The following is a 23,253-nucleotide window of genomic DNA, read 5'->3' on the forward strand; positions in this document are numbered from 1 at the left end:
ACCAGAGCCATTGTGATTTGGGGTGGGGGGGGAAATCACTGGCCATCTGCCTATCTCTTATCTCACCCTGCACATCTGCTTTGGAATATTAACAAAGCCTGCCTATGGAGAAACCACTGTGTATATGTTTAAACATCATGTCGCCTAGTGCAGACTAGTTAAATAGTTTTCAACTGGAAACGAGCTGGCTGCAATCTGACAAACCTTTACTCACAGTCCTGTTCAAAGTATTACTATTATTGTTCTTGGAGCCTTCTTAGGTTTCGTCCCAGCATACCCACCCGAGTTAAACCTGTAGGAGGCATCTGTTATCTGAAGGTGAGCAACTCAGTTCACTGATGGTTAATTACTTTAAGGGGTCCTGGATCTTAAGACCAAGTTGAGTTTCTGCTAGAGACCTCCTTCTCTCTCTCTTTGCCCCCAAGTATCTCATGGGTTTATAGGGATGAGTGGGAAGGAAATAAAGCCGTTTATTTTGCAAATAGCAATGAGGCCTGACACAATCTGACAATGGCTAAAGTCCTTCTCTCCTTCTTAAAGACAAAACAAACAAGCTGCTGCCTTTTTCTATACCTGCAGAGAGCCAGATGCCGATGGGATCGCATCTGGTAGTGCCAATGTTAAAGACTGCTGCCTTTTAAATAAATTTTACTATAGTCTGAAAGGCTTAGGCTTTAGGCCTGATAATTTTGGGTGAAGCTCTTCATTTGCTCTGAAAATCTAAGAAGTCTGAACAAAACTAGTATTAAAGAATATTTCCCAGTGACCGTAATGCAAGAGGGTGATACCATGTTAACAAACCTTTTGTGTTGTTTGTGAGAAGTTGCAGTCTGGTGTGGCAAAACACTAAACTCTTCTCTGTTAGTCATGCAAGCTGTTTTAGCCTTTCTGTACTTCAAGTGTCTATCTTTGAAATGAGTGTAATGCTACCTGCACTTTAGCTTGTCCCCTAAGGATGCTGTGAGACAAAGCAGAGAATGTCTGTAAAGCTCCCCAAGTTTGCATGTAGAAAAACCTGTGTTAATAAATAATGATACCTTGGGTTTACATACTGCCTTTGCCCTAGAGTCCAAACCTTGATAGAAATATAAGATATCATTATTTCAATTACTGTCTTTTTCTAACGTCTTCCTAAAAGAGTTCCATGTTGTTCATGGAAGTTATGATTCACTCCATGCCCTTCTTCTCTCCTCCATCCCCGGATCCCAGGAATCAAGAGTTTAAAAGGTAGGAAACCAAGGCAGGGAGAAAAAAGATCTGTGTGACACTTCTCAGCAAGAGTGTAGTGAAGCCAACAGAGCTGACCCGGGTGCGTAACGCCTAAGCCACGGTCCTTTACGGGATTTATAATTTAAACGGGCCCCAAAGCACGAGATTGGCTGGGGAAATGCCCTGATCGCAGTTGGGCTGCTCGCATGGCGTTGCTCAGATACCTCTGGCCGGGCTCCGTCGACGTCCCCAGCCTGCTAGCCCGTCGGGCAGCTGTCGAGCCGCGGGAGCCCGTTCGTGGGCAGGGCTGGCGCGGCTCGGCGGCCACTGCCCCGTCGCTGACCCTCGCGCGAAGCTGCGCGCACCGAGAGAAGACATCTTCCCGGCCGGGCCTCCAGCGCCCGCCGCGGCCCGGGGCGGCGGGGTCGGCCCGCGCGGGCTGGGGCCGGCTCGCGCACCCCTCCGTGGGGGGCGCCCCGACTCGCCGGGGGCGGGGTCACGTCCCACCCGGGCCGCCGGGGGCACGGGCGCGGCGGAAACCTGAGCGTGGCCGAGGAGCGGGGGCTTGCAGGGCCACCTCCCCGGGCGCCTCGGGCCCGCGGTGAGCGCGCCGGCCGCCACCGCCCCCGGGCCGTCGCGGCGACCACTCCCGCGCCTGGTACCTGTGGACGCCCTTGTCAAGCGCCCGGAGCTCCCCCGGGGGAGCCGAGCCCAGGACAGACATGCTACTCTCGTTTCCTGCCCCTTCGGAGCGGCGAGGAGTGGGTGAGGCGGGACCGGGCTGCTGCACCGAGGAGCCCCCCGAGCCGAGGGCGGACTGGCCCCGCGGCGGGGGCGCCAGGGCCTGCCCGGTGATGGCGGGCAGGCCGGCCTCGGCCCATCGGCGGGCGCGTGAGGGGAGGGAAGCCGGCGGGAATGCGCCCCTTCCCTGCGCCCCCTCGCTCTGGGCAGTCTGGCCGGCCGGGCCCAGCAGCCTGACCCTGGGAGACCCCGCTTTGAGGCGGGCAAGGCTGCCCTCGCCCAGGCCGCCCGGCCCTCAGGTTGTGCGACTGTGATGGGCTGACTCGCGCAGAGGGCGGTTGAAGGGGAATGGGGCGCTTCTCCCCTCTGCTTGGGGGGGTGTTGTGCTTTGTGGGGGGTCGGGGGTCACCACCCTCCCAGAAGAGGTGGGGGAGGGCCGCCGGCGCAGCTGGCCGGCGAGGGGCGGGGTCACAGAGGCGAAGTGTGTGTTCGAGCGAGGGCGTGTGGGGGGCAGGGCGCGCGCGGAGGAGGATCTGTGGCCTGCGCGCAGGCGCGAGCAGCGGGCCGGGCCGGAGCCCTGGAAGAAGGCCGACGGGGAGCGGGGGCGGTGGGCCGGCGGGAGGGCGGGCAGGCTGACGCGAGGGGGGGCGGGGAGCCGCGTCGGCGTCGCGGGGGCGCGGGCGATTCGAGGCCGACGCATTCGCGCGTGCGCGCGCCGGCAAAGTGTCCGCGTTAGAGGGGAGTGACGCGTGCGCGTTCACGTGCACCCCGGAGAGCGGTAAGCAGCGAAGAGAGGCTTGAAGGGGGGTGGGGGTGGAGAAGCTAGCCGAAGGAGGGGTGGGGAGGCGGCGCCTGCGCAGTGCGCCGCGGAGGAGCTGTGTGTATGTGAGAGTCTGACGGGTTCAAAATGGCGGCGGCTGCTTCAGCGGCTCCTCCTGTGTGAGGGAAACAACACCCCTCCCCGGCAGCGGCGGCGGCGGCGGTGGCTGCGGCTCGCAGAGCACCTTCCCACCGGCTGGGCCTGTCGCCGCTCTGTCTATCCTGGGCAGGGGGCGCTCCGGGAGGAGGGGCAACGCCAGGGGGCCCATCCCCCGGAATCCCTCCTCTGCGACTGGGGAGTAGCCGGGGGCTCGTCCCGCAGCGCGGAGCCCGGGCTGAGGGGGAGACGCGAGGGGAGCCGGGGCCCCCAGCCCGGCGCGCCGCGCCGCTCCCGCCCTCTCCGCCCCCCGGGGCCGGGGCCCGCGTTCCGGGGGGCCGGGGCGGCGCGGGCAGCCTCGGGTCGGCCGGTCTCAGCTGATCGGCCGCCGCTCCCGGGCTCCGGAGGTGGCCGAGCGGCTGCTTGTCTAGGGCACGGCGGCCCCGCGGCCGGAGCTGGCCCGGGGCTCGGGCTCGGGCTGCTGACCGCTGGCCCGGGGGAGGCGGGGGCGCCCCGGGCTCGGCGCCGAGGGGTCGCGCTCCCCTCTCCTGACGCCTCAGACTCCCGGTCTCCAAAGCCAGAAGAGGAGGTTTGATTCAGCAACTGTTTCCTCTCTTTTCCGGGTCGCTGTGACCCTCTGGATACTGGGTTGATCCACGGAAAAAACCCGAAGACGACGTTTGGGATTTAATTTTTCCTCTCAGTTTTTGGAATCTTTTACTTCTCACTTGGACAAGAACTCACGAGCAAAATCCCCGGTGAGATTCCCCCTCCTGTCGCCCCCCCCCCCCTGGAAGTTTTGGTTCGCTGTGTTATCTAAAGACTTAATGTAAAGTTTCTATTTCTTTTTCCGATGGGTGAACGAACCATTGAAACGCCTTTTCCTGGGGGAACCCGGCGAGATTTTCCATTTTTCCTCTCCGGGCCTGGCTGCTCTCAAGCCCGGGCGGTCTTCGCCCAGGGGGTGCAAACACGGTTTCCCTCCCGACTTGGGGCGAGGGCTTCCTCCAGGAGGGCTCTGCCACGAACTGCTCTTGCAAACTGTGTCATCAGGTCCAGTGGTCTCGTAGCAGTTTTGAAAGGATGCTGTTAACGTGGCCTTAATGTAGTTACAAAAAAGAAAAAAAAAAAATCTGCATTCTCTATGGAAGCCATTATCCCTGAGAATATTTAGGAAAAAGAAAAACCTTTCTTGTTATTAGGGATCGGCCGTCGCGCAAACCGGTCTTTAATGTTTGGAAAAGATGAATTTTACTTACGTCTCTAGGTAAAATCGTTTATTACTTTACACAGAAAGATCTGATAAATTTTTGTGTCTGATTTGCAACTCCCTTGAATTTGTTTCAGAGTTGTACACATCTTGTGTTGGGGTGGAGGGTTGGTTTGGGAATGAAAAGATCCGGGGAGTCTAGGAAGGAAGGCGACGATTGCAAACGGATTTACTAGAGGTGTATGGGAAATTGTTTTGGAGTCTTTATTTAAATCCTAATTTCTTGTTCTCTTCTTATATAGTTAGTCTGTCCTTTTCTTTAGTTTCTAATTACGGGTGAGAGAGAACTAATTTGGTTAGGATCTGGATTAGTTCAGTGGCTGCTTCACCTGGCCAGCTCTCTAAGAGAGAAAAGTCCTGTGTCCCCCCCGCCCTTTCTTTCTTTCTTTTTTTTTCTTTTTTTTTTTTTTTTGCTAATGCTGCCATGAAGGGGAGCCTTGCGTATTGTAATCCTGTGGGGAGAAACAAGTGGTATAGCCCGTCAGTAAGGAACTGAAACCAACATCTTCTTTTGCCTATAGGCCTCAGTTGTAATGTGATTAATGTTGATCTTGACATGGAACCGCTTGCCCCAGAGCTGAGAGGTCCCAAACTGATGAAGAGGAACCAGATTTCTCAGGAAGCCTTTAACTTACACATATCCTAAACACTTCATTCCGAGGAAAGAAAGGTTGAGTTCGAGGATGAGTTCTCATCTCTGCTCATATCATTATTCTTTAGTGTTGCAATCTGGTTCCTAAGGAGGAAGAGGAAGGCAGCCCTGGAGTGGTTTCTTTCTGTAATTTCAACAGAAGAGTGAGAGATGGAACCCGAAGAAGAAAGGATTCGTTACAGCCAGAGATTGGTTAGTATTTTCTTGTCTTTTTTTTTCTTTTCTTTTCTTTTTTTCCAATTTTGAAGCAGAATAACTATTTTGTTTCCATTTGTGAACATACTGTGATTAAAACTTTTCAGGTGGCTTTCCTCTGCACCAGAGGAGGGAAGGTGTATTAGTATCTCATTTGAATTTTAGGCCAAGTAGTTAGAGTCTTACTAGTCATCCTGTTTGGAAATGGATTTATAGGTAGCTTTTAACTTCTGCTGAAACCGTTGTAAATCAAAGGATTTTGTGGATTACAGTGTGACAAGGATTCCTAATTTTGCGATACTGACATTGTAATAAATCTAATTGATTAAGTTAGATTTGAATGTAAATTTGAGGGGCAAAATTGTTTGAGGAAGGATAGTTCTGTATAATTTTTTTAGATTATTGTGTACCAAGATTTTTGGCTTTGAGCTGGGGAGTGGAACTGTGGATTTTTTTTTTTTTTTTTTTAACACAAATTAACACTCATAGGGTTGAAGGGGATTGATTGAGAGAAGGTCGAATACTGGATGCTGATAAAGTTCTGTATTTTGTATTTTGGGAGGGATGTATGTGATATATCTTATAGAAATAAATTTTTACTTAGTAATGATTTGGAAGGAATTAGTTTGTATGTGCATATGAATACTTTGTCCTTTAGGCTCCCGCTTTCCTCTCAAGGTTTCCCTACTGGAGTTTAAGAATTTGATTTTTGTTTTCCCTAGTCAAAGAGAGCTTTATTAATATTCTCACCATATATTCGTTTCAGAAATTTGAGTTTATGTTTGTAGAGTGGGGAATGAGGAAAGCCACAGAACTATATGCATTATGTAAAATTTGGTGAACTGAAAGACCTAGAAAATTACTAAAGGAATTTATGCTGGTTTTATTTGACTCTGCATTTTATACTGAATTTGGAGGAAATAAGAGTGATTCTTTAATTCATTTTCTGATAATCTCCAGACTCTTTGAGAAAAGGCTGTTCTCCCCCGTGCCCTCCCCCCCGCCCCCCACACCCCAGTGTGACTGTTGAAAAGGTGTGGTGTGTATTGGCAAGTGTATCCAGTAGGCAGTATGTTCTGGCAAGCTTTATTTCAGAGATTTGCTTCTTGTCTCCTAATCTGTGTGTTGAGATTATAATTCTTTATCTTTTAGAAATAAAGTATATCATCACTGGAATTTTGTACGTTTAGGATTTATTTTTGTTTTGACATTTCTTGAATTCAGTTTTTTGGGGGGAAAGAAAGAAGATGCTGCAAAACTTTTTCCTCGGTTAGTTACTGCTCTATGGATTTTCGTTTTTATCATGTCAGGCTGGTAGAATTGCTGAGCTGTTTCATAAATATCTGAGAGATCTTGGGATCCAGTCTTTCAAAGCAAGTTTTCATATTTCTTAACAAGATAGGGAGGTAGTGGTAAGGAGGTCCAAGGAATCTGTGATTTTGGTCCTGGTAAGACTTTTTTTTTTTAATTGTAAAATGATTGCTACCTGTTGCACACATTAACCTTTTCTTTATCTAGCATATTTTTTCTTTTGGTTTATGTGCTTTTGTAGCAGTGTTGTGTAAGAGTGTACAGCAAATATTTTGGGAGAATCTCACTTAGAATTTTGGGTAATAATATTGGAGTTTGGGGTGACTGATGTCTGTTTTCCTTTTTAAAATTACATGACAAAATTATATCCAATGTGTAAATCCCTTCCATAACATAACTTTTGATATGAGAGCATATTGGTGGCTAATTTGAATGGCAGTCTGCCTACCAAACTTTTAAATTTGTTTATTTATTTATTTTATTTATTATTTTTTTTAAATTAATTTATTTTATTTTTGGCTGCGTTGGGTCTTCATCGCTGCGTGTGGGCTTTCTCTAATGGTGGCGAAAGGGGGCTACTCTTCATTGCGGAGCACGGACTCGATACGTGCGGGCTTCTGTAGTTGTGGCATGCAGGCTTCAGTAGCCGTGGCACACGGGCTTAGTTCCTCCGCGGCATGTGGGATCTTCTCAGACCAGGGCTCGAACCCATGTGCCCTGCATTGGCAGGAGGATTCTTAACCACTGCACCACTAGGGAAGCCCTAAATTTTTTTATTTTATTTTATTTATTTTTGGCTGTGTCGGGTCTTCGTTGCTGTGCGCAGGCTTTCTCTAGTTGCGGCGAGCAGGGGCTACTCTTCGTTGCAGTGCGCAGGCTTCTCGTTGCGGTGGCTTCTCTTGTTGCGGAGCACGGGCTCTAGGCGCGTGGGCTTCAGTAGTTGTGGCTCGCGGGCTCTAGAGCGCAGGCTCAGTAGTTGTGGTGCACGGCCTTGGTTGCTCTGCAGCATGTGGGATCTTCCTGGACCAGGGCTCAAACCCGTGTCCCCTGCATTGGCAGGCAGATTCCTAAGCACTGCGCCACCAGGGAAGCCCTGCCTACCAAACTTTTAATGTTTCTGTGGCAAGTGCTTATATTACAGAATTCTCTATTGATGAAGTTAGATATTTGAGGAATGTTAAGACTAACATGAAGGCATAAAGGCTAATTTTTACAGTAGCTATCTATAACACTGTATCTCTTTAAAGTAAGTCAAAGTATAGAATTTAGTTTTGCTTTGCAGTTACTGGCCATGGAACATAAAGTTTGAAAGAGAGACAAAATGACAGGTGTGCTAATTTGGCTTGGTCATTAAACTTTGTGTGGTCTCATACTATATGTTTGTCAAATTGAACTGAATTACCTAGTGCATTGATTATAGTGTTATTGGCTATCACTTCCATATTGTTTTAGAGGACAAAACCTAAATGGTTATCCCTCTGTGACATACTTTCAAACATACTTTCAAAATAGCCTCTTGGGAGAGAAAATGTAGTATACCAGTATTAACAGTCTGAGGCCAAACTCGTTTCAGAACAAGAGTGACTTTAATATTGAGGACCTTTTACCTATCTTTAAAAAAAAAAATAAAAGTTGTATCCTTACTTATAAGAATATGTATTATTCTTGATTGAATAGATCCTTTTTAATGCTTTTAACTGACATAGCTATTTCAAGTTCACAGACTGGATTTGGTGAGATAAATTTTGATATGTTTGTATCATCTTTGTGACAAGCCATTTTTAAAAAAATCAGACATAGCTAGTTTTTAAAAATTGGTTTGTCTTTTGTCAAACTAGTATTTATCTGTTACATGTAGAAGAGAATTATACCTTTGAATATGGTATGTATGTGTAGATGTGGGGCATAAGCTCTTTCTGGAACTAGAACATTTACTTATTTTGCAGTGTAGGGAATACAAGGGAGGGTAAATGCTGTTTTGACTTTTTTAAACAAGCCACTGTTTTGTTTTGTTTTCAATGAAAAGATTAGTAGTTTTGTGTATAGATTCCTAGAAGAAAGCCAGATAGATCTCCATGGGAAGTTTGCATAGTTGAGGAGGTATTCAAGTGAGAGGGATAGAAGCTTCAGTTTGGTGATGGGTGGATATTTGGTTATCCTGAGGTAACGATGATTTATTTCTGTATTTCTAGTAAATTAAGATGTAGGACCTTACTGAGAAACATGGACAGGTACTAATTTTAGAACTTTTTTTTCTTCATTTGGTTTCAGGAGCCAAAGTGTTGGAGTATTTTTGAATGTTTGTTACAGCCATGTATATTTACGTGTTCGTTTATAGGGAATTTTCAACATAATACCTTACAGTTTCTTCATCTAAAATGTTAGTTAAATCCTCAGCAGTTGTAGTCAGTGATCTTTTAAGGTTTTGAAATCACACCAATTCTGAGTTATCCTTATTATTGCATAGAAAATCAAGGGCAAAATACTGTGCATCTGAAGTAAATGCTTAAGGTATAGTTACATTTAGTATGGAAAAAATTCACTAACCCCTGCCAAAGGCAATTGTAGAAACAAATGAACGCCTAAATCAATGTAAAAGAAGGTGAAGACAATATACTTCAGGGTAAAAGAAGTTATATGACCTGAATATTCTTTTCCCTTGACTTCACCTAAGCCTAGTGCTGTTATCTGAAGGGAGAGATGCTGATTTACTTGAGAATTCAGCTTGCTTGTCAATCTTGATGCTAAGATTAAGAGATTTTCTAGAGGATGTTACTATACTGCTGGATGCTCAATCCTGTTAATGTGCCTTACATATGATTCTCTCTGAAATAGCTAAATCATTTATCTGTTGCAAGAAACTGAGGGCACTGAGTCCTTATGATATTCTCACCTTTCTTTGGGTCATCCTTAAAATTGTCTCCCCAGACTCAGGAGCAATGAACAGATTATCCCTTTTACAAACAGTCGCACTTTGAATGTCCCCGCTCTAAGGTCTTTCTGCCAAGGAATAGACCAGGCAAAATAAAAACCTAATTTTAAGCAATTTTTTCCATAGTTTATTAACAATTAAAAAAATTATAGATGGTCTAAATTGTTGAATTTGCTTATTTATCATTATTCCATTAGACTTAACTGTCAGTCTCTATTGGTGGAGGAGTACATTGTTCAGAATGTTGCAGTCTCCTTCCTGGTGATGTAGGAAAAACTTCTTGCCCATTTTTGGCATTCAAAATGCAGATGATGAGGGAGCTAATTCTTCATACTTATGCATCAGTCTTCCACAGTTACCTGTATTTTGGGGACCCAGGATACAGGGCTGTATTTAAGCCCCATTACTGTCTCTTGTTTATTTTGCTGAGCACTAATCACTACCATACTTAAGATTGTTTGTGCATATCTCTCCATTAGAGTACAAGCTCCTTGAGAGTTGGGACTTTGTTTTTGTTTATGGTGTCTGCTGGATGCTTCGAATAGTGCCTGACACATAGAAAGTGCTCAATAGTTAGCCTCGAAAAGAGAGAAGAAAGTACTCTCAGTCTGCAATGTAGAAAATGCTCAATAAGTATTTGTTGATATTGTTGAAAGCCCTCATAAGTATTTACGTTTCTTTGCTGTGAGTTTTCTTGACTGCTAGGAATAGATCACTAGAATGGAGGAGAGTTTGGTATACAGGGATGAACAAAATATTGGGGTATTGGGTTCTGTAGTGTACATAAGAACCAGAAGGCCTAAGCTCTAACAAATAAAAACTTACGCGTAGCACGCATGCCACATGAACACATTTATAGTATTTAAGCCATTAGAACAAATAAGAAAATATTTAGTTAACTGTAAAAGCTCAATCTGAATTTTAAGTTTCCTATCTCAAATCCTGTCCTAAACCCTCCATGTTAAGGTTTTTGCTGACTTTAAGACAACCTTAAAGTTGTGAAGTTGCAAGCGATGGTGTTTGTGTTACTCTCAAGTCTTGGTTTTTGTAAACTGATACAGCCACTATGGAGAACAGTATGGAGGTTCCTTAAAAACTAAAAATAGAACTACCATACGACCCAGCAGTCCTACTACTGGGCATATACCCTCAGAAAACCATAATTCAAAAAGAGTCATGTACCACAATGTTCATTGCAGCTCTATTTACAGTAGCCAGGACATGGAAGCAACCTAAGTGTTTATTGACAGATGAATGAATAAAGATGTGGCACATATATACAATGGAATATTACTCAGCCATAAAAAGAAACGAAATTGAGTTATTTGTAGTGAGGTGGATGAACCTAGAGTCTGTCATACAGAGTGAAGTAAGTCAAAGAGAAAAACAAATACCATATGCTAACACATACGTATGGAATCTAAAAAATAAAAAGGGTTCTGAAGAACTTAGGGGCAGGACAGGAATAAAGACGCAGAGGTAGAGAATGGACTTGAGGACATGGGGAGGGCGAAGGGTAAGCTGGGACGAAGTGAGAGAGTGGCATGGACATATATACACTACCAAATGTAAAATAGATAGCTAGTGGGAAGCAGCCACATAGCACAGGGAGATCACCTCTGTGCTTTGTTACCACCTAGAGGGGTGGGATAGGGAGTAGATATGGGGATATATGTATAGCTGGTTCACTTTGTTATAAAGCAGAAACTAACACACCATTATAAAGCAATTATACTCCAATAAAGATGTTAAAAAAAAAAGTCTTGGTTTTGACCATTAAGTCAGGGAATGGATACATTTGCTGTATACCATGCAGAGGGACATAACATTCTTATTTTCTGTTCCTTTTTATTTTTCTTCTTGGGGAATGGACATCCTTAGGCAGGTTTTATTAATGTGCTCTCTTTATCTCATTTTTGGGATAATACAGTGTTTTTGCATTGTGCTTTCACATCAACAGAGGTTAAAATTCAGTAAACATTTATCATGTGTCAAGTACTAGGCTAGGTTCTTTCAAGTACGTTACCTTATTTAATCTTCAGAACAGCCCTGTAAGGTAGATGGTATAGTTTCCAACCTTAATTTTTTTTATCATGGTAATGGAGGCTTAGGGAGCTGCCTTGACTTGACCAGGATCACAAAGTTGGTAAGGGGTGGAACCAGACTTTGAAATCTGTTTCTTCTTTCACACCTTATCATCTCTCTTGCAGTGTATTTCATGCAGAAAACAAATGATAGGTACTCCTGTTGTAGGAAGTTGTAAACTGAGTACTTCATCTTTTTTTGAGGCTACTGTTAACAATTTCTTTCCTAACAAATATCTGCTTAATAGCCTAAATGAGATAGCTACAAATATTTGACAGCTAACATTTGATTGTTTTTAAAAAATTGGCACGTTCTTTCTCTTTTGTGAACTTTGAACTTACTGCACTTGATCTATTAAAATAGCAATATTCATGCAGTTTGTGTGTATGTCAAGTCTTTTATTTATGCATGTCACTCACATCATTGTTTTCTGTGTTTTAAATTTTAGGTTTTTGGGGGTTTTCTCTATTTGTGAGTGCTTGGTAAAAACATAAAGCATAAAGATAAAAGGCAGCAGATAGTGACCAAATGAGTGTTCTTGGCAAATACAGTGGTGAAGGCCTCCTTCAGGTAGGTAGAGAGGAGGAGGGAAGAGGGTGGTCTTGTAGGAGCTAAAGAGAGCATAAGCTTTACTATGGAGTGGGAAGCCTATAGGCTGTTAGATTAGTAGGACTAAAGTAGAAGATTTGTTTGGGAGGTAGTGTTGATAATGTAGGGAACACATTTTCAACAATTACGAAAGCCAGGTATGGAAAATAGAGAGCCGTTAGAAGCTGTGGTTTGTTTTTAATTGAACACTAATTTGATCAAAGTGGTTTTTTACGAGTAATATTTTTGTAGTTTTAAGTCAGGGAGGTGTCTAGAAGAATACTGAAATAGATTACCTCTTGAGGTGATAGGTTACCTGAATTCTAGGCCAGTGGTTCTTGAAGTGTGGTCCACTTACCAGCAAGGTAAACATTATCTGGGTGTCTGGGCACTAGTTAGAAATGCATATTTTGGGGCCCTGCCCCATACTTGCTGGATCAGAAGCTCTCGGGTTGGGACCCAGTGATCTGTGTTATAACAAGCCAGGTGATTCTGATGTGTGCAGAAGTTTGAGAACTACAGCTCTGGGGTATAGATAGTAGAAATGGAAAGGAAGAGATAGAAGCAAGACACTTTGGCAGTGAAGGACTGACAAAACTTGGTGAATGATAGATACCAGCATGTTAGGATGGAAAAGAGTGCTTGATTAGGGATCATGAGCCCAGAGTCCTAGTACCAGTTCTATTACCAACTATAGTTTTGAGCAAGAGAACTGACCTCTTATTGAGGGAGTTGTACTAAGTGATTTCTGAGGATTTTGGAAGCAAAGACAAATGAATTAAGGTGGACTCTGGGATTAAGTCTGGATTATCAGGAAGATCAGAGGGAGGGATTTTTGAAAGAGGGAGGAGTGAATGTGGGTGGATGTTTGAGACATTTGGAACAGATTTGTTTAAAGCAGAGGTTCTCAGCTGGGTGTGATTTTTGCCTCTCCCTTCAGGAGACATTTGGCAATATCTGGAGACATTTTTGATTGTCAGACTAGGAGAGTACTACTGGTATGTTAGTGAGTAGAGGCTAGGGATGCTGTTAAAACATCCCATTAAACATTCCCTACAACAGAACCTGCCATATAGCGCAGGGAGCTCAGCTCGGTGCACTGTGGTGACCTAGATGGGTGGGATGGGGTGGTGGTGGGAGGGAGGTCCAAGAGGGAGGGGATATATGTATCCATATAGCTGATTCACTTCGTTGTACAGCAGGAACTAACACAACATTGTAAAGCAACTATACCCCCAAAACAAAAACAAAAACAAATTGCCCATAACAAAGAATTATCCAGTGTTAATTGGGTGAGATTGAAAACTCTGATTTAAAGAGAGCTCTCCAGTAGATGGGTTCTAGGTTTCCATCCTGATTATCTGCTGTTAATCTTAGAGTTTTAAGTCCAACACAGAACATCTTGAAAGCATCTTGGATTGTGTTTCTCAGGGCTTTGCCCAAATAAGCATGAAGTGGTTTTTTTGTTGTTGAATTTTTGCAAAAGTAACTTCATGGTCATGGCAAATCCTCAACCTACTTGCAGATTTCTTTATTATTCCTTTTCACTTATTCTAAGATCACTTGGTTTGGGTAACCAAAGTAAGTACTCACTGTCTTGAGATGAATAGTTAAGTTATAACAATAAATCCTCTTTTGGTATTCTCTTTGAAGGATAGCAAAAAAGGGAGCTAAAAGCTGTGGGTGTTGATGTGAACAAATATTGAAATACTTCTGATTACCCTGTGGCTGAATAAACCCATGGTCATTCCTGAGAAACAACCTCATGAGCTGGTTGTGGCCCTCAGTGTGAATTTAAGGTAGCCCCAACCTTAATTTATCTCTTTATATCCCTGGATCACAGAAGTTATGAAGTCTTTTGTGTCAGGGCAGTAATCTAGCCACCCCTTCCTTGTTTCTGACAGTAACTTCAAGAGAACGTAGATTCATAAATACAGTGATTGTATTATATAGTACTTTAATCATTTCCAAAGTACCTCTGTGTTTATTGTCTTTTGATCATCTTATTCTTTTGATCATCACAATTGCAGGGGTTGCTAGGACATGGGGATGGTGCTACCATGCTGCACAATTCCTGAGGGACCCATTCACATTTCTTAATCTATGTGAAAGATGCTCTTGGAGTTGGGCAGTGTGCAAAAAAAAAAAAGGGCCTTTCTGGGTGGATAAGATAAAGGAAGGGCTTGCCTCAAGGCGCAGTAGTTAAGAATCCTCTTGGCAGTGCAGGGGACACAGGTTTGAACCCCGGTCCAGGAAGATCCCACATGCTGCAGAGCAACTAAGCCTGTGCGCCACAACTACTGAGCCTGCGCTCTAGAGCCCGCAAGCCACAACTACTGAGCTCGTGCGCCTAGAGCCCGTGCTCCGCAACAAGAGAAGCCACGGCAATGAGAAGCCCGCGTACCGCAATGAAGAGTAGCCCCTGCTCTCCGCAACTAGAGAAAAGCTCATGCAGCAACGAAGACCCAGTGCAGTCAAAAATAAATATAAATAAAATAAATAAATTTCTTTCAAAAAAAAGATAAAGGAAAAGCCACCTTGTATATTTGAAACAAAGGGAGAAAAGAGTCCAGTGTGATGAATAATAGCACATTAATTGAGTGTATACTATGTGCTTGGTACTGACCTTTTACATATATTAACTAATTTTCAGCAGTCCTTTGAGGTAGGTTCTATGATTCCCATTTTATGGTTTGGAAACTGAGGCATAGCACAGTTAAGTAGCTTGTCCCAGGTTATTCAGCTAAGTAGGGAAAGAGCCAGGATTTATAGTAGGCAGTCTAAGATATACTGCCTCTTTTTCAACTTTGTTGGAACGCAGTTTGTAAATGTTCTGCTGTTGAATTTAGGGTGTTCCCCAAGTCATCTTTTCTCACTCAAGAGATTCATTCACTTAAATGTTTGCTGAGTGCTTACACTGTGTCAGGCACTTAACATGGGCCTTGCTTTTTTAGAACTTCCAAATGACTGTGGTTTCAGGTAGTGCTGAATACTTTGAAGAAATTAAGAGGGGGATGAAATACTTGTAGGGTGGGGATCACTCCTTGAGTTGGGTCATCGGTAAAGGCTCCCTGAGAAGATGGTGTTTGTAACTGAGACCTGAGCGATGAGGAGCCAGTCTTGTGAAGGTCAAGGCCTTGGGGAACCAGATCTGGGTCAGCAGAGCTCTAGGTTGAGGGACCAGCTAATGCAAAGCCGTATGAGGAATGAGAAAATATTACAAGCACTTAACCACATGTCAGACACCATGCAGGGCACTTGGGATACGGATACAGTGATGAGCAAGATAGGCATGGTCCCTCTGTCATCAAGATTACGGTCTGTTAGGGAAGTCAGACATTAAATGCTTATAATGTTAATTATAGTTACGCAAAGGACTACAAAGATAGATATAGGAGGCAATGAAAGTGTGTAATAGAGTGACCTAATCTAAACTTCAGGAGTGGGAAGAGGCATCAGGGAACACTTTTCCTGAGAAAACCTTTAAAGCTGAAACCTGAAGGGTGAGTAAGAGGTAACCAGGCAAAAAGGAGAAGTGATTATCATATGCAAAACCTCCGAGGTTGGAAGGAATCTGACATGTTTGAGGAGGCTACCAACCAAGCAAAACCAAAAAGGACAGTGTAACTGGAGAGAGGAAGTAAGTGGTGGAGACAGTTAAAATCCTGACAAGGTAATCAGGGGCCAGGTCAAGGAGGGCTTTATTCTTTTCTTTTTTAATTAATTAATTAATTAATTAATTTTTGATTGCGTTGGGTCCTCGTTGCTGGACGCGGGCGTTCTCTAGTTGCAGCTAATGGGAGCTACTCTTTGTTGCGATGCACGGGCTTCTCACTGCGGTGGCTTCTCTTGTTGTGGAGCATGGGCTCTAGGTGCACGAGCTTCAGTAGTTGCAGCACGCGGGCTCAGTAGTTGTGGCTCGCGGGCTCTAAAGCACAGGCTCAGTTGTTGTGGCGCACAGGCTTAGTTGCTCCATGGCGTGTGGGATCTTCCTGGACCGCGGCTCAAAGGGTAGAGCTTTATTCTGAAGGCAGTGGGAATGCAAGGTTCAGCAGAGGAGTATAACATGCTTGGAGTAATATCAGTAGCTGCAGTGTAGAGAAGGGATCAGGGAGAGAGCAAGAATGGATTTGGTGAGAACAATTAGGAGGCTACTGCGGTTCAGGTAAGATAAGATGGTAGTATGGTTGAGAGTGCTGACAGTAGAATTACAGAGGTCTTCAGGAATATTTAGAAAATGGAATCAGAGGACTTTGGTTCATTGGTTGTGTGGCGGGTGAGGTTAAGGGGTACATATAAGCATGACTCCCACGTTTTTCTCATGTGAGTGGTTTGTGGTGCAGTCCTTTTATTGAGATACAGGGCGCACTGAAGGAAGAGCAGGTTTGGAGATTGAGGGGAAAAGCTTATGTTCAGTTTTGAGTTAAGTTTGGACAGGTTGAGTGTGCAGTGCCTGTGAGACATCCTGGTGGAACTGTTGAGTAGGTAACTGACTGCGGTTCTGGGCTTCAGGAAGGGCTTATTGGCATATAGCTGGATCTTACTGGCGTATGTGTGGTAGTTGAAGTTGGGTAGACAGGGAGTGACTTACAAAGGGGGTGAGAAGGAGGGACCAGAGGGATATGAGGAAAATCAGGAGTAGTGGTGCTGGGACTTCCCTGGTGGTCCAGTGGGTAAGACTCCTCACTCCCAGTGCAGGGGGCCCGGATTTAATCCCTGTTCGGGGCACTAGATCCCGCATGCAGGCCACAGCTAAGAGTTCGCATGCCGCAACGAAGATCCTGCATGCCACAACTAAGGCCCGGTGTGGCCAAAAATAAATAAATAAATAAATAAATTCTTAAAAAAAAAAAAAAAGAGTAGTGGTGCCTTGGGGACTTCCCTGGCGGTCCAGTGGTTAAGACTCCACGCTTCCAAGCAGGGGCATGGGTTCAGTCCCTGGTCGGGGAACTAAGATCCCACATGCCATGTGGTGGGGCCAAAAGATTTAAAAAAAAAAAAAGGATAAACAGTGTTTATCAGGCACTGTTCTAACCGTCAGTGTATTTTTACTCGTTTAATGCTTAACTCTATGAAGTAGGTGCTTTTATTATCTCTGTTTTATAGATCAGGAAAATGATACAAGAAGGGACTGTATAATTTGCGCAAGACCACTGGGTAGTAACTGGAGAAGTTGGTTTTCGAACCCAGGTTTGTCTGGTTCCAGTTTGCATTCCTTTTTTTTTTTATATAAATTGGTTTATTTAGGGTTTTTTTTTTTTTTTGGCTGCGTTGCGTCTTCATTGCTGCGTGTGGGTTTTCTCTAGTTGCGGCGAGCGGAGGCTACTCTTCGTTGTGGTGCGCGGGCTTCTCACTGCGGTGGCTTCTCTTGTTGCGGAGCACGGGCTCTAGGCGCACGGGCTTCAGTAGTTGTGGCACGCAGGCTCAGTATCTGCAGCTCGCGGGCTCTAGAGCACAGGCTCAATAGCTGTGGCACATGGACTTAGTTACCCCACAGCATGTGGGATCTTCCCAGACCAGGGCTCAAACACGTGTCCCCTGCATTGGCAGGAGGCTTCTTAACCACTGTGCCACCGGGAAAGTCCCTCCATTATTTCTTATATTGTGCTTCTAAGGTTCTGATAATGTTATTCCCATCCTCTGTGACATTTCCATTCTATAAAGTCACTGGTGGCATGGGATAGACACTGGACCTTGGTTCATGGAACTTGGCTTTGAATTTCAGCTTATAAACTGTGTAATCTTGAGCAAGTTACTTAACCTTGATGAACTTTCATTTTTCATGTGTGGAATAGTAAAAATAAAACTTACATTTTGGAAATAGCTTATTCGTGCTTGGTTAACTTTAAAGGTTTGCCACTATAGGCGCAACCTCCGTAGCCTGGTATTCAGGCTTTCCTGCACACTGGGGATATCCTGTCCCCTGTCCCTACCCTAGTTCTCATCCTCTAAAACCCGTGTGCAGTATTGTTTTCTTAATCCTATATGTTGAAGGAAACCTCTTTTCTGAACACTCATAGTTTTTTCTCGCTATCTCTTGTGATATCTAACTGGATACAAGATAGAAAGTTTAATTATGTCTAGATTATATGCTTCTTGAGGACAGAGCATGGCACACAGATAGCACAGAACTATTTACATCACTGAGACTCTAACATTACGAGTTGGTTAACTTCGTCATGAACACAAGGTAGAATGTAATCAAATCAATGTACTGCATTCTCTTGTTAAGTGCTGACAGTACTGCTATAATTATCAGGAGGGTGGTGGTCAGACAAAAGAGAAGGGAACCAAGGAACAAGAATTTGCCATGTCTGGTTGCCCCACTTGTTCTGGTCAGTAGAGAAAGATGGAACAGACTGCTCATGTTCTTGAGACCATTCAGTTACCTTATTTCTTATACTGTGCTCACCAGGCTACTTTCATAATTAGTTTGGTTCCCCTGTTCCTTGATATTGGGAAATGGGTTCCCTGGATAATGGGTATGAGTATTCATAGTGCTAGGCATTGTGAGGAAGTTAACTGACAATCCTTTTATCTTGCAGAGTTGAGTACTAGCCTACCAAGATCTCTCCTCTGAACCTTAAAGGAGACAAAAATGTCCACTTAACAGTAGTAGTGTCTACACTCTTCTTACGTACAAAGGTTTGAGCGATGTGTAGAATGCTAAGGTACCATCATACCTTAGCTCAGACCCTTTTCTCCGGGGAGCATTTCTTTGACTAGGTCAAATCTTCCAGTTATTCTCATAGCCTAGAATACCTCTTATGCGTAGCACTTCTCAAAATTGCCACTTTGCTTGGGTTATTATTTGATTGTCTGTTTCCCTTTTAGAATATAAACATAATTAAAGGCTGCTACAGTGCCTTTTCTCACCATTGTATCCCCGTGCTTGGTACAGGTCCTGGTCCACAGTAGGCTCTTGATGGATTTTTTTTCTGTGAATGTGCATATCTAAAATGCTTTCCCTCCCACCCCATTCTGTCTTCTTGGGTAAGCTCTTAGTAAGCTCTTAGTTATCCTCTAAGACCCCCAGATGTTGCTCTTCTCTTGAGTTCTCCTCAGTTACTTTCCCAAGACACTTCTTATGCATTTTTGCTCTGGGACTAGTCACTTTGTGTTGTAATTATTTGACCACGAGTCTCTTTTCACCCAGCTAGAGTAGACTCTTTTCCAGTTTTATTGAGAAATAATTGACATACATCACTGTATAAGTTTAAGGCGTACAGCATGTTGGTGTGATTTACATATATTGTGAAATGATTACCACAATAGGTTCAGCTAATATCCATCTTCTCATACAGATACAATAAAAAGAAGAGAAGGGGACTTCCCTGGCGGTCCAGTGGTTCAGACTCTGTGCTTCCAATGCAGGGGGCGCGGGTTCAATCCCTGATTAGGGAACTAAGATCCCACATGCTGTGCGGTGTGGCAAAAAAAATAAAAAGAGAAGAAAGGAAAAAAAATTTTTTCTCCTTGTGATGAGAACTCTTAGGAATTTCTCTTCTAACAACTTTTCTACATATCATACAGCAGTGTTAGCTGTAGACATCATGTTGCACATTACATCCCTAGTACTTTTTTTTTTTTGTAACATCCCTAGCACTTATTTATCTTCTAACTGTAAGTTTGTACCTTTTGACCACCTTCCTCCAGTTTTCCCTCCCCCTGCACCTCATCTCTGGTAAGCACTAGAGTAGACTTCCTTAAGGCAAGAACCATGTCTTTTTCAAGTGCTCAAGTACATTTTATTGTGCTTAGCTTTACTGCGTTTAGCAAATATTGCAGGTTTTACAAATTGAGGGTTTGTGGCAACCCTGCATTGTCAGATGATGGTAACATTTTTTAGCAATAAAGTATTTTTTAATTAAGGTATATATATATATGTTTTTAGACAATAGTTTTGCACACTTAATAGATTATAGTGTAGTATAAACATAACTTTTATATATCTCTGAGGTATGCTTGTATGTCTATTGAAATGAACAGAAATGTGTTGTGCACTTCCTTGAAAGTACATAGACCATCATATATAACATAATAACCCTAACAATTAAAAAAACCTTAGCTTGGTAATCAGGAAGCCTGTATTAGTTATCTCAGCTTCATTTTATTTACCTGCAAGGTCCTTCTCAGTTCTAATAGTTTAAACCAGTTGTTTTCAAAGTGTGACCCAGACCACGTCATCTGGGAACTTTTTAGAAATGCAGATTCCCAGGTCCTACCCCAGACTTACTGAATCAGAAACTCTGGAAGTGGGACCTGGACTTGTTTCAACAAGTCCACCAGGTGATTCTGTTAGATGGTAAAGAGAACCACTGAAATTATTTTAGCAGTTAGTTTTTCTGTGCATTAAAAAAAAAAAGAGTTAACGACCTTAATTTAAACTTCAGAGCTTAAAGTTATTTTTAAAACTTTTCTTTATATGTGTTTCGTACCGGTTGAATTTGAGGACATTTTTCTAACTAGTTGTAGCTAAATATCAAGGTATCTTTGAATCAGAGGCAGTAGATTCAGAAGTATTTGAAGACTGCTGCTTGCACAAAGTATGAGTGTGTGTATGTGCTTATATTTATATCTGTATTTATGCATCTAGCATACATACATGTTTTTCTCTGTATCACTGGAAAATTCTCCATGATGAGTGGTTAAAGGAAGGGAAGGATACAGTACAGGCCTCTGTTAGGCAGACTTGAATGAGTGGTATGGCAGAATAAGAAGTATTAAAAAGTAGAAGTTGCTTTTTTACAGTAGCAGATACACATATAGTTGGCCCTCTTGTGTTCCCGTATCCTGCATCCATGGATTCAACCAACCATGGATTGAAAATATTCAGGGGAAAAATTCCAGAAAGTTTCAAAGAGCAAAACTTGAATTTGCTGCAGTGGCAACTACTTACATAGCACTTACATTGTATTTACAATCATTTATATAGTATAGTATTAGGTATTATAAGTAATCTAGAGATGGTTTAAAGCATATGGGAGGATGTGCATAGGTTATATGCAAATACCATACCATTTTATGTAAGGGGCTTGAGCATTTGTGGATTTTGGTATCCTGTGGTAGGGGTTGGGGGTTAAGGGGAGTTCCTGGAACAAATCCCATGTGGATGCTGAGGGACAACTATATTTACCTCCTATACCAAGGAGCTCTCTTAGCAACAGATGTTTACCTCTGTGCTACCTGCAATGGGTTGTTGTTGTGGACTGAAAGGTACTGATTATTGTTGATGTTCATTTACTTCCTGTAGAGGGAGTTGCACACTTTACTATTGGAAACCATAATAATGGCATATCTCAGATGCATATTTTGTGTTTGGCACTATGCTAAGTGCTTTTATATGTGGCCCACTTCCACCACTGTTGTTTTGGCCTAATACCTTGAGTTTAAATTTACTCTCTGTTAAATAAAAGGGAACCTTTTGGAAATAGAGTTCCTAAAAAGAACTCCTTTTTTTAAATAGATTTATTTATTTTTATTTATTTATTTTTGGCTGTGTTGGGTTTTCGTTGCTGCACGCGGGCTTTCTCTGGTTGCTGTGAGCAGGGGCTACTCTTCATTGTGGTGCGTGGGCATCTCATTGCGGCGGCTTCTCTTCTTGTGGAGCACGGAATCTAGGCGCGCGGGCTTCAGTAGTCGTGGCACACGGGCTCAGCAGTTCTGGCGCACGGGCTTTGTTGCTCTGCGGCATGTGGGATCTTCCCGGACCAGGGCTCAAACCCGTGTTCCCTGCGTTGGCAGGCAGATTCTTAACCACTGTGCCACCAGGGAAGCCCAAGAACTCCTTTTAAGATACCTAGTTGAACAGTTTCAGGATTTAGTAAACAGTATCATGTTTGCTTCATTTACCTCTTGTACCTTTTGTGTGTGTGTGTGATTCATTATTTTTATAGATTGTACTCCATATAAAGTTATTAAGGACAGTAGCTATATTTCCCTGTGCTTTATAATATATCCTTGTTGCTTGCTTGCTTATATATTTATTTATTTATTTATTTATTTATTTATTTATTTGCGGTACGCGGGCCTCTCACTGTTGTGGCCTCTCCCGTTGCGGAGCACAGGCTCCAGACGCGCAGGCTCAGCGGCCATGGCTCACGGGCCTAGCCGCTCCGCGGCATGTGGGATCTTCCCGGACCGGGGCACGAACCCGTGTCCCCTGCATCGGCAGGCGGACTCTCAACCACTGCTCCACCAGGGAAGCCCCTATTTATTTTATACATAGTAGCTTGTACCTTTAGTTATTACCCATCTCATACTTTCTAAATTGAAGAAGCCTGTTTTCTTTCATCTTTCCTTACATGGAAGTTGCTTCTTTTTTCTTTTTTTCTTTAATTACTGTAATGGCCTTTCTCCAGGTCTTTTTTACCTATTAACTATTTCTTAATGTGGTTACCAAACTTATAAGAATTGTCATAGGTTCAGAAGTTTTGTTGTTTTTGGGTTTTTGCTCATTTATTTATTTATTCAGCAAACATTGTTGGGTGTACTGTTGATGTTTAATGCATGTGCTGGGTATACAGAAATGAATATCTCTACCCCATCTTCATAGTCTGATAAGAGCCATATAAACAAATAATTATGCTCTACTGTGATAAATGAAATTTAGGAGGTATAAAGTACAAGAGGCAAGAGGAAGGAGGGTATGACTGAGGAAAGAAAGTCTTCAAAGAGGAGGTAAACTATTTACTAAGTTCGATATTGGAACATTAAGAAGGTGTCCAAGAGGCCAGAGGGTGAGGGGGGAAATTCCAGGCAGAGGAACCAGCATGTCCAGAGGCAAAGAAATATGAAACAGCACTACAAGCTCAAAACAGCATTGCCAGTAGTTCAGTGTTACTAGCACATACAAATGGGAGAGGATCTGAGATCTGAAGAGTCTGAGTCCTCTTAAGTTGTTTGTACCTTGTGCAGTAGGTAGTGAGGAGACATTATCGGAACTAGAAACATGGGGATACTTGATGGTATCTGTTTTAGAAAGATCGCCCTGGAAGGGTGTTGTGGTGGATAGACTAGTGAGGGAAGAATTGCAGCGGTAAGGAAATCAGATAAGAATTTTTGATAATATTTTAGAAAGAATTGATAACCAAACCTTGGTACCAAGAATGGAGATGGAGAAGAGACTGAGTCGAGGTACTTTAGGACAGAGTTGATGCGACTTGGTGATCCTGTTAGATGCCCTCGGAGAGGAAGATGACTCCTGAGTTCTTGGCTTGTATTCCCGGTTGATGGGTGGTGTCTCTGATTGAGAGAGGATACCATGGTTCTATGCAAAGGCAAGAATGTAATTTTGATATATTTATATTGATCTTTATGTCTACATTAGCGTATTTATTTATTTCTTTAATATA

General features: G+C 43.5%; 1 protein-coding gene across 4 annotated transcripts in view; it reads left to right on the forward strand.

Moving 5' to 3' along the window:
• Nucleotides 1-2,853: 2,853 nt before the first annotated feature.
• The window catches only part of KDM2A (lysine demethylase 2A), a 106,794-nt gene continuing 86,394 nt past the window's right edge, over nucleotides 2,854-23,253 (forward strand). The window contains exons 1-2 of one of the 4 annotated variants that reach the window (XM_007109546.4): nucleotides 2,854-3,624; nucleotides 4,857-4,980. In XM_007109546.4, the coding sequence (XP_007109608.1) occupies nucleotides 4,939-4,980 (42 nt within the window). In that variant the 5' untranslated portion in view covers nucleotides 2,854-3,624; nucleotides 4,857-4,938. Of the gene's footprint in view, nucleotides 3,625-4,856; nucleotides 4,981-23,253 lie in introns of those variants that run through there. The other 3 variants (XM_024133109.3, XM_007109549.4, XM_007109547.4) reach the window with 3 other exon arrangements.

Source organism: Physeter macrocephalus, chromosome 16, assembly GCF_002837175.3.
Source record: "Physeter macrocephalus isolate SW-GA chromosome 16, ASM283717v5, whole genome shotgun sequence".
Taxonomy (NCBI): domain Eukaryota; kingdom Metazoa; phylum Chordata; class Mammalia; order Artiodactyla; family Physeteridae; genus Physeter; species Physeter macrocephalus.